This window comes from Typopeltis vanoorti, chromosome 2 (assembly GCF_054136105.1).
Source record: "Typopeltis vanoorti isolate ZY-2024b chromosome 2, IOZ_Tvanoo_1.0, whole genome shotgun sequence".
NCBI classification, from domain to species: Eukaryota; Metazoa; Arthropoda; class Arachnida; order Uropygi; family Thelyphonidae; genus Typopeltis; species Typopeltis vanoorti.
Genome location: NC_143550.1, coordinates 134,170,522 through 134,183,157, shown reverse-complemented (window position 1 = coordinate 134,183,157; position 12,636 = coordinate 134,170,522). Strand labels below are relative to the sequence as shown.

The following is a 12,636-nucleotide window of genomic DNA, read 5'->3' as shown; positions in this document are numbered from 1 at the left end:
TAAACCATTAATTATAAACATCAAGAATCTTTTTGCATTGCACACTGGTGGAGGATATTGCAAAAAAAAAAAAAAAACTCATTCTACTGTATGAAATAGAGTGCCCAACATATTATAGTCTGTTCCAAGAATGCAAGGCAACAGGATAGTTACAGAATGCATATTCTTCTATTTCCAATCTGTAACAAATATTGCTGATTGGATCTCTTTAGTTAAAGTACCTCAATTTGATGGCATTTACTGGAAGATGACCATAAGCAATTTTCAAAGAAAGATCTCTCCTGATAAGATACCTTGGAACATAAAGTTAAACCAAGTGTAATCATTAGTGCCCAGCTATGGAAATTCATGGCAGAATATTTCCTACCAGGTTGCACTGTTATTGGGAAACAGAATGCAGTGCCAGAATGATGTAATATTTGGGAACAAATTTGGCCTGTGAGATGTCATCTATTTCAAACTGTGGGATGTGAAACATTAGGTAGTAGTCAAGAATATCTGAACATGTGCAAGTGGTTGAACAATTTTTAGAGATTTTTGAAGCTGCATTTATTAAATTGTAGAATTTTTTCCTCATTACTGTGAGTAGAACCATGGAGATCTCATCAAACTGTTCCAGTATATAATGCTAAGGCAATTTCATGTAAATATATAATTCCCATTACATTATCCTAGTACATAATACTAAGGCAGTTCAATGTAAAGGAATGTTACTGTCCAAACTATGCAAGGCACAATTTATTGTGTCACACTTGTAATTTTGTGCAATTTGACATTTCAATGAAAGACATTCCAAATCATCCTAGCAGTACTATCTCCTAGGATGCTTCTTTCTAAATTAAAATCAGCAAACAAACAATGTAATTCTAAAATACTAAATAGCCTTTGTGCTGTCACATTATTGTGGTTTACAAATATGTAAGTTTTCTTAACTTTAAATAAATGGTATTTTATATTGATGGAAAGATATCAGCTAACAAAAGAGGTGGATAGATATAGACCAAAGGGAAAGAGAGAGACAAAAAGGAAGACCAATGAAGCTGGAATAGGCAAATGCCTAATCCTTGAAGAGAAGAAGTGAGAGAATACCAAATCTAGAAAAATGAATAACATACTGAAATATTTTTTGAACTTCTTAGCCTGAGGATTTCCTTGTCATGTTCTTTAACATTTATCTGCAATTATTTACTACTCTTCAATTTCTAAAAATTACCCTATCATCTACCACTCTTTCTTCTTGAAGTATGATTTTCAGAGGTCAAACTCAAACAGACAAATCATCTTCCTTGATGACATGAAGTTCATGATGTGAACAAGAGGGTGGTTGATTGAGAAATACCAGATAGTAGTTTATTCAAGAGTAGAGTCCAGTAGAAAGCCTGTAACTAGTAGCATGACACAGGGCTCTGTACTTAGACCACAACTATTTAATTTGTACATTAATGATATAGAAAATTATCTGAGAGGAAATATTTAGTTGTTTGCTGATGATGAAAAATTGGATAGAGCTATAGTCAATAAAGATGATGTTAAAATTTTGCAGGATGATTTAAATAGACTGGTAGTATATTTAAATCATAGTAGTAGTACTATCTCCTCTGATGCTTCTTTCTAAATTAAAATCATCACACACTGAACAACGTAATACTACAATATAATATTGAATAACATATGTACTATCACACTGTTAGTTTACAAATATGCAAGTTTTCTTAACTTTAAATAAATGATATTTTAAATTGAATAGCATGCTTCTTTCAAAATTAACATGTTCGCTGTCATGCTCTTCGGGTCAGTATGAGTTATCTTGTAGCTGGCTTATCAGACAGAATTTTGTTTCATACGCAAACTACAAGTAATCTCGTATCATTCCCCACCTATGTCTTACATTCACTGACGACTGTGTGACTTGAGTTCAGAGTCAGTGACGTTCAGCAATCAGTGCAGTAAGGTTTACTGCATCTAGTCTTGTAATTATTTAAAATTATCTAAATAAAAACCTTCAATTAAGCCATGGCCAGTAAAATAAAGCTTACTGATGAAGAATTAGAAGCTTATGCTAATATAAGCAATGAAGAATGAAATTAATTATTTGGTTCCGATTCCGAAGATGATTATAATCCTACAGAAGACTCTAGCGATGACCCAGCTAATGATATATGTTGAAAAAAATTCAAAAAAAATTGTTCTATTTGCATTAATAAATAAACAGTTTATGAAACAATACCTCTTATAATATAATAATATACTATACTTTTGCTAAAATTATTTTCCTTCTACCAAGCCCCCAGACGTGCTCTCCTCTTTATTCACAAGCCAAGGGTCCAAATTAATATGTGTCTACTACAGGTTAACTCGTGCTTGGCATAGGAGGTCGGTAATTGACATACGGGTATATTCGTAGTTGGCTTGTGAGGCTTATATAGCAACTACAAGTATGCTCGTAGTTGGCAGCGAACATGTTAAAATCAGAAAACTGAATTTCATCACACACATACATTAGGGGCTAATTCACTAATATTTACCATGGCTGTTATTGATGGCTACAATTATATAACTCATTGTGAGAAATTCATTTATTATAGATCCGTGATGAAGCTTATCACAGAAAGCAGCAAAGAAATAATGCTAAAAAAAAATAAATTATGCAGTCAAATACCATGTCCATATTTTAGGAGAGTCATGGAAAATAATCACTGGACTTTTCAAATATTATATCCACGTAACTTGTAAATTCATTATTTTAAATTAAAACTTAAAAGTTGTAATATCAGAATAACAGTCTGTGACTAGTATTGGTAGCTTTAAAAAGTTTCCTTCCCTATCCCCCCCCCCATAATATTATTACTACTACTATTAAGTAATTATAGTAGAAAAAGTTTATATGTTGGCAATTCACAACTATTATTTTTCAGGAAATAATGATGTATACTAAATATTAATTATAATAACTAATTAATACTTTCCTATATTTCAGCAATGTTACATTGATCATCAGGGATCAAAAGACAATGATACAAGCATGCACATGCACTAACACTTGCAAATGAGGCTCAAGAAAGACAACCCAGTTCAGGCCTAGAATCCTAAATGGCAACCCCTAGTGGACTAAATTTGGTGGACTTGGCCATAGGGTCTAAAGATCAGAGGATAGTGCTTCCCAAATTTGTGGCAGTTTCATGCACCAAAATTTGCTGAGGTTTAGTAAGTTTCTTAGGCTGATGCACATTACAGGAATAGCCTCTCATATTTGTATTTACTGCAGTGCAATAGAATGGCCTTCTTCCAGCATATCCTGTAGTGGGTACCCAGAGCATGGTCAGCAAGTTCAGAGTCGCTGTAATGGTGGAACAAGATGCAGTCCCCATGTTTAGAAATTTTGATATTGACTGTCCTGTCTATTTGGCCGTGGTATGACAGTTTGCAACTGCAAGGGACCTGGTATATCTAGAGAATGTGGTAGGTCTTTGGTGGAGCAGGGATGCTAATTTTTTGTGATCTGTAGGTGGTTGAAAAGTGCATTTCCTTAAGATTTTTGTTAATTTTTCGGATGTGTCCCAGAAATATGGAATGGAGGTAGATTTTGTGTAATTTCTGCTCTGAAGGAGTATAGGAGGAGGGGGTTACAGTTTTTTAATATTTTGTGCATTTTATGGGGGTTAGCCATTGGCTAATAAAGTGTTGAGAATAAGAATACAGTCAAGTTTAGCAGTTAGGGCATTGCTATCAGAACTGATTTTACCCTGTTATATAGGATTTTTATAGTCCATGTTGTTGGGGGGGGGGGGGAAATGCTGATGAAAATATCTACCAGTATATGTGGGTTTTCTGTAAACAGAAAATTCCAGGGATCCATCTGGTTGGTGTGTAATCAGAGTCAGGAGTCTAGGAATGAGATACTGTTGGGGGTTTACATTTGTTAAGAAAATGACCATATGGCCAAATAGAGATCAAATCATCTGCATAACATAGCCAGACAGTGGGTTTATGTAGGATAGAGTTTAAGGCTTTTTTTTTTCAAAGGTCTTCATTAAGAATTTGGTTAGGGGTGGAGAAAGTGAAGAGCCTATGGCTGTCCCCTCTATCTGATTATAGAATTTTCCTTGTCAAATGAAAATATAGTCAAGTTTAGCAGTGAGCGAAACAGCCAAAGTTCATGATGATACTGAGAGGAAATATAGCTGGGATGAAGTCTAAGGTGTTTTTGAGTGGGATATTAGTGAATAAAGAGGAGACATCAAAACTGACATTATGTCAGTGTGTTGGAGTGAGGTTTCTATACTTAGATGTTAATGTGCAAAAGTGTGTTAACAGTATATTGTGTGAGCACTTTGGCTAAATTACATGTGGGTGAATCAATGCCATCCAAAATGGGATGTAATGGCACATTTTGTTTACTATTATGTGGCACCTCTGAGACATCCAAGGACTCATCATGGAAGAACCCACCACTCACCATCTCCCCTACTTGAACTCCAAATACTCTGTAATCCTCCAAACAATCTATAAGACAAACATCATGTGTTTATCAAAACAGAAATATGTGGGCAAATTCTGTTGCTCCACTATCTAAATTTTTTTTCAATTTCTTACTTTTTCACAAACCACAATATCAATAAATTTTTTTCACAAAAACAATATTTAGAAATACCACAACTCCCTTGCCCCCACATACATTTAATAGCTTCGTGCTGAGTCATTCAAAAAACTACTGTTGCCAAATATCTTCACCATTTAGCGGGTTAAGAGAAGAGACTTTGCCTGCCACAATTTCCTCTTTGTATATCAGCAGATGCACTTATTTGTGACAGATTCTTTGATTGTAACCAAATCTGCTTAGATGGAGGAAATGAATATGTTTGTTAAGAATATATTAAAAAACAATAATCAAGGAGAATGTTATTTTTGGTTGCAATATTTGAATTATTAGAAGGTGCATGTGTGAATGAACATTAATGAGACATTTGAAAACGCCAAAAATAAGGGAGAGAAAGAACAGATGTAAACAGAAATGCTTGCATTACTGATAAATGAATTATTAATAATTGACATTTGTGATAGTATATGTGTTTGTCCTGTATATCACCTTATGGTGGAGTGAGTGAACAAGATATGATCCTAGACACAAATGTTTGCATTTGTGATGGTTAAAATTAAAAAACATTTTGAGGAAAGGGAAATATATTTGTTTGCAAAATATAAATAACTTAGCAATAATGAACATCAGCTATACATTGGTAGGTCAGTAAATAACTGTAGGGGACTAATCCAATGAACTAATACTGTTTATCTGGTGATTTATCTAGGTGTGGCAGAAAGAAATATAGGTTGATGGAGAAGCAACTCATCTTGTACGGAGGCTGTTCAATAAGTTATAAGACTATATTTATACAGAAAACAGATTACCTTTAATCGTCATCATTTACATGGTCTTTTTCGAAGTAACTACCGTGAGACGCGATGCATTTGTCCCAACATTGCGTCCAATTCTTAAACACATGTGAAAGTCCGTTTTTTGAGAGTTCTTTCGAAACCGGCTCCGCAGCTTTTACACATGCTTTGTTGCTATCGAAATGGCGGCCTCTTAGTGGTTTCTTGAGCTGAGGAAACAACCAGAAATCACACGGTGCGAGATCAGGACTGTACAGAGGATGTGGTAGGATATCTATGTTGTTCTTCTGCAAAACATCCACTACACAACCAGCAATATGTGGCCTTGCATTATTGTGGTGCAATAAGAAGCCATTCTTCAGCAATGGACACTTCCTTTTGACGTGCTGTACCATTGTCCATAAAACATCTGCATAGTATGAGCCGTTTACAGTATTCCCGGGTTCTACAGCGTGTTTGTAAACAATGCCTTCGTAGTCAAAAAACATTATGGTCATAACTTTACCAGCCGATTTTAGTTTTTGCTTTCTTGGGGGTAGGCAAGACAGATGCTTCTATTCACTGCTTTGTTGTTTCATTGTAGGGTCATAGTGATACAACCAAGCTTCATCTGCTGTAATGATGCGTTTTAAGAAGTTGTTGCCTTCTTGTTCCAGTCTTTCTTTCCATTCTGTGCACACATCCACTCGATGCTGCATTTGCTCCGGTGTCAAGAGTTTGGGAATCCGTCGGGCGCAAACACATTTCAGTCCCAAATGTTCAGCCATGATTGAGTGAACACTTCCCTAAGAAATATTCAGGACAACATGCAGCTGGCGACTGTAATTCTGTGATCCTCCTTGATGATAATCGCCGCTGTGTTGATCATTGTCTCTGTGATGGACATTGAAGGTCTTCCCTCACGTTCAAGATCTTCCACATTTTGCCTTCCATCCTTAAAAGTTTTATGCCAACGAAAAACACTTGCCCTCGACATTGCTTCATTGTGGAAAGCTTCGTGTATCATGTTAAAAGTGTCCGATGCCCATTTTTGCAAATGCCACAAAATTTAATCGCATAACGCTGTTCCAAGGATGCTTCCATTTTGATGACTGGTCGCGGCTCGTAGGTGTGCCGAAACAAGCTTGCGTTTAGTCACGTGACACTCTGGCACATCGGCCCGTATACGCCATCTATCAACCTCTTTTGTTAACACAGACAGCAACATTTCTTTATTCCACAGAAATTAATATTGTGATGAGTGGTTTCGCGACAGTAAAATTAGTCTTATTACTTATTGAACAGCCCTCGTACAATTTGTTTTGTGTATTTATTTCTATGTTTTATTTATATTTCTCTTCATTTTCTAAGAATTTTCTTTTATTCACCGATAATTAGTATACACTTTTTACTTAGCAATATAAACTAATTTCCATCCTTTTGCAAATTCTACATTTATTACATTTTTTTTTTCAGCAACTCTTCTGTCTTATCAATAATAGATACCTTGCAAATCTTCTGATCAACAGACACAGTCCACTTCTTATAATGCATGGAAGATTTCATTTTTATTTAAGAATAGACAGAATGAAATTGTTTTTTTTATAACATGAAAAGAAGAGGAAAAAAAACCCATTCCCAACAGATAATGCAGAAGCAAGAAAAAAACATAATTTTATTCACTAAATACAGTACTGAGACATTTATAGTCTATGTATCAGTGGCGGCCTGTGAAGTTTTAAGTGGGGGTGCTGCCTATACAAAATAATTGTAAAAAATTCTTTTTTTCCTAATCAGTAACCAATTTATTAATAAATAAATCTACAGATTTATTTATTAATAAATTGGTTACTAATTAGGAAAAAAAGAATGAGTTTTTTAAAATTTCGTATCACTTAAAACTTCACAGGCAGCCACTGCTATGTATGATATTTAGCAACAATTAGTGTTATTAGGCATATCTGAAAGGATCTTCACAATGAAAAACCTATTCCCTCCCACAAAACACTATACTACATGCACATAAGAAAAACAGATTTATTTTAGTGCCAAACACTAAATATATTTGTCCTAGCATCCTGTTTCAAATTTTCAGTTGCAGAATATATGTGGTAACACCTGTTTATAATGTAATCAGTGGGTACAGAAAGTAAATGATTTATATAAAGCAATTGTCTAAAGTAAATAAAGGTGTATATGCATATATATTTGATTGTGCAAATATATACTCTATATATTATATATAGAGTATATATTTATATACTATATAAATATATACTCTACAACTATTTGAAGTGACTGAAATCATTTCAAATAGTATTTGAGATTTTTTATATCATTAATTATATCATTATAGGTTTACACCCAAAGCAGAGGCAACATACATATGCAGAAACAAGTTCCTGCAGAAAGTGTTGGCACATGCAGGCATTTCCCAGCATCAGCATGTTAACTTGCAGCACACTGCATTAGGGGACTGAAATGCATGTCTTTGTTTATTACAGATATGTACATTTTATATTAAAAAAAATTATTTTAGTGCATTATTATTATCAATACATTTTTAATGCAGGTATACACTTACAATCATTTGTATCATTAGCCACAGCAACAATACCCATTGGTCTAGCAATGTTTTTACGAAGTACTACTACTTCACTTCCAGTATATTTATTTGCTCGTAGGACAGCATGAGCTACCCAGTCAGTCCAAAAGAGATAATCTCCATACACTGCTATATCAAATGGATGCTGAGGATCTTCTGTTAAAAGTACCTAAATAAGAAATAATTTCAGAATAAATGAAACACAAAAAGATATTCTAGATGTATTATTTACATAAAAAGATTATAAACAGATAAATTCCAAGTCAACATTAATATTAATACTGCAAGCAAGACATCTATTCATCTTCATAGGATAGTTATAATAATTTTGCATAAGAAATATGAAGAATAAAATTTCTTTATCAGATCAGCATAGCAGACAGAAATCAATTACAAAGTCATCTTCTGGTCCACATAAAGAAAACAAAAGGGTATTGTCCATATATTAATAATAATAATATTATATTATTATAATTTATATTATATTATTATTTAATATATTTTATTATTTAATATTTATTATTATTATTACTATTATTATTATTAATTATTATTACATGACACCTCCAGGAAGTCTAACGACTCATTGCATATATATACTCTACAACTCTGTCTCCACCACTCAATCCACCAACTACAACTACCTGCAACTACACCAATGCCATCTATCCCTCCACCACTACTAGTATTTCCACACACAATCACAAACATTCATACCCACGGCAGGATTCGAACCCGCAGCGTTCTGGCTGGAGAGCGGATAAGCTAACCACCCATCCAACCTGTCAATTCTCACATGTTACAAGAGAATAAAGTATGTGGGAAAGATAACACACATTTATATCTGCTTCCATAACTGATGATACTTAGAAAAAATTAAATATATATATAAAGTTTTATAAATATGCATGTATGTTTTGTTGTCTGTATTGACATAATCAGGGATAACTATGTCACTTACACAAAGAACTAACATATTATGACAAGAATCCAAACAAAAGGTCCATCAATTCTTATTACACTATTATACATTTACCAACTTTTAGTGAAAAAACTGAAAGAGATATTTGTGGATCATCATAGGAAACTTTTTAGGGTATATCAACAAGAAGATACATATGCATACTCTCCCTATGGTTTGTAACCAAATGCACTGTAAAGGGAATGCAAGTACCATGAATATGCATGCATAACCCTGAAGTATTCTTGTATCTTCATAATATAAAATAGAACTGTAACCATATGGTGATAGTCATAGAATTTGCAATTGAATTGCAAAACTTTTAGTGAAAAAACTGAAAGAGATATTTGTGGATCATCATAGGAAACTTTTTAGGGTATATCAACAAGAAGATACATATGCATACTCTCCCTATGGTTTGTAACTAAATGCACTGTAAAGGGAATGCAAGTACCATGAATATGCATGCATAACCCTGAAGTATTCTTGTATCTTCATAATACAAAATAGAACTGTAACCATATGGTGATAGTCATAGAAACTGCAATTGCTTGGTGATGCCTTTAAACTTGAATTTCTCTGGTTTGGCTCAGTTTATACATTTCTTATTCACTCTGATTAAAAAGGAATGAAGTTTCTGTAGATGTATTTTTTTTTTAATTTTTTTCATATGTATATTCTTAATAAGAGTCCCTGGAATTTTTTAAAAACAGTGATGTAAACATTTTTCATTGAAAATTGAATTTTCTTAAAACCTATAAACAACAGTAGGGTACTGTAAACTAAGGAATTTATTCATTTTTGAATGAATTAATCAGTAAAATAAAAATTGGGCACAATAAAAAATTCAGCACAATAAAAAAAGGACAAAGGAATTATCCAATAAACATACTGTTGGAAAATTCAAGTCTTCTAGGTTGCTTAAAACTAAACATTTGGAGTTTTCCCAATAGGTGCAACATACCCATGCATGCATGCACACACCAAAAATTACCTTAATGCAAAATTGCTGCTTTGCTGAAATACAGGAAATGGGTAACATTCAACTCAGTCAGTCAATCACAAAGAAGCATGAACTTAGAAGGGAAAACAGCTGTAAGAGATTACAGAAGCCAACAGCTATTTATGGTTTAAAGAACAAGGATCCAAACCACAATCCAGATAGGCTGTGTTGAGAAATAATGTCTTTGCCTTAGTTTAGTCATTCTGATTAGTTAAACATGTTTTGCCAAGTTTGAAATTTGGTAGAGAGAATCAAAATGTTGTTTATATGTATACCTTTCTTCATGACTAACTGAAAATTTAGATAACCCTAGGGATGTTTATAGACAACAAATAATGCTGTTCTTGTTTACAAACATTACTGAAAAATGTGTATTTTGTGTGTCCATGTTAGAAAGTGTCACAGAAAAATATGTGCACAAAGTTGTTCATAAGTCCTGAATTTTTGGCACCTTGGTCATGCGTGCTTAATGTATTATTCTATGGGTGGGCTTCTAATACAGGTTAGATAATTTCAGGGGATGTAAAATATAACTAATAGACTCGAGAGAATTTTATTATTAAAGTAATTATTAGGGGTATAAGTATTATTATTAGGGGTGCTTAAGGGTCAAAGCTGTATAACTGAGAGGAGACCTCCACATAGCCTTTAAAGGAATGTGGAGAACCGACCAGGGCTTCTGACCTAATGTCCAATCCTCACCTTCTCTCGTAGTGCACCCTGTTGGGTAGCTACCTGGATACCGAACGAACGAGGATGGGCTCGCAATTTGGGATTTAGCCTACCAAATTGTATTCTTATTGGTTAAACCAAAATAAAAAATGATGGTACGGCATGACAAAATTTCATGCCAGCTGGGGCATAGTCCAGTTAAACAAGGCCCCCATTCTTTTCGCCAGGGAACCAGGGCGAACAGCGAAAAGTCAGCTACTGGAACAAATCAGAAAACAAACCCAAACTCAACATCACCAGAGTTAAAGATCGGTACTATCAACGTAAAAAGCTTGAATGGCAAAGAAATGGAGCAAGCTGAGGAATTAGATAAGTACCAGATCGACATTATAGTAGTGACTGAAACAAAAAAGACCAAAACTGGTGAGATCTTTCTGAGCAATAAATACAAAATGTTATATTCAGGCAATGACAATCAAGGAAAAGAAGGAGTAGCCATAGTATTCAACACAAAATATGAGGCTAATCTTCTTGAATGGCAGTCAGTCTCAAGTAGAGTAATGTGGGCAAATATGAGAATGGGGAAATGGACAATGAGACTTATTTGTGCCTATTGTCCCACAGAAGGTTCTACTAAGATAGAAGTGGAGGAATTTTTTGAGGCTTTAGAAAAAGCAACTGACACAATGAAAAAGGAAAAGTTGGTCTTGAAAAAGTTGAGGATGGGCTGGCAATTTGGGATTTAGCCGACAAAATTGCATTCTTAATGGCTTAAACAAAAATACAAAATTATGGTACAACATGACAAAATTTCATGCCGGCTGAAGCATCGCCTGGCTAAACAAGGCCCTCTTTGTTTTTGCCAGGGGATCAGGGCAAAAGCGAAAAGTCAGCTACTGAAACAAATCTGAAAACACACAGCATCTCAATATCACCAGAGTTAAAAATCAGTACTATCAACATAAGAAGCCTGAATGGAAAAGACATGGAGCTAGCTGAAGAATTAGATAAGTACCAGATCGACATAATAAGGGTGACTGAAACAAAAAAGACAAAAACTGGTGAGATCTTTCTGAGCAATAAATACAAAATGTTATATTCAGGCAATGACATCAAGGAAAAGAAGCAGTAGCCATAGTATTCAACCATAAAAGGCTAATCTTCTTGAATAGCAGGCAGTCTCAAGTAGAGTGATGTGAACAAATATCAGAATGGAGAACTAAACAATGAGACTCATTTGTGAATATGGTCTCACAGAAGGTTCTACTAAGGTAGAAGTGGAGGAATTTTTTGAGGCTTTAGAGAAAACAACTGACACAATGAAAAAGGAAAAGTTAGTCATTGTTGAGGATCTAAATAGCAGAGTAGGAAATGATTGTCAGACATACAAAAATATTTTGGGAAAATTTGGAGAAAAGAGCAAAGCTAATAATAATGGCAAATATCTGTTGGATTTCTGCTCAGGACATGGACTGGTTATTACTAACACCATGTTCCAACATAAAAATATGCACAAATTCACATGGAGAAGCAAGGAATAAGAAAAGTCTCATTGACTATGTAATTGTTGATAATGATGTTTTCTCCCTGGTGCAGGACACCAGAGTGTACAGAGGATTTGAAATTGGAAGTGATCACTATTTAGTCTTGAGCAGGATAAAATTTAATTTCATATTGAAAAGAATAACATGTAAGAAAGTTTTAAAGAGAATAAAAGTTGAGCAGCTCTCAGATGTGAACTGTAGACTAAAATACACAAAGATTATTGAAGAAAAAATGAAAGAGTTTGAGAACAGGAATCAAACCTTGGAGATTCAGTGGCAAACTCTGAAGAAAACATTGATTGCTTCGCCCAGAGAGGCATGTGGTGAAGTTGTCTGCAAGGATAAAAAAATCAGAACTCCATGGTGGACACAGAAAGTTAAAGAGGCAGTGAAGGAAAAGAAGAAAGCATATCAAAAGTTCCTGACAAATAAATCCGCTTGTGCTCTTAGAGAATACAGAGACAAATGCAAGAATGCCAAA

General features: G+C 34.2%; 1 protein-coding gene across 1 annotated transcript in view; it reads right to left on the bottom strand.

Annotated features, from left to right (window-relative positions):
• LRP1 (LDL receptor protein 1) overlaps positions 1-12,636 on the bottom strand; it is a 1,646,373-nt gene that overhangs the window by 867,023 nt on the left and 766,714 nt on the right. The window contains exon 47 of the mRNA XM_090402369.1: positions 7,955-8,144. Within this exon, the coding sequence (XP_090258495.1) occupies positions 7,955-8,144 (190 nt within the window). The remainder of the gene's footprint in view (positions 1-7,954; positions 8,145-12,636) is intronic.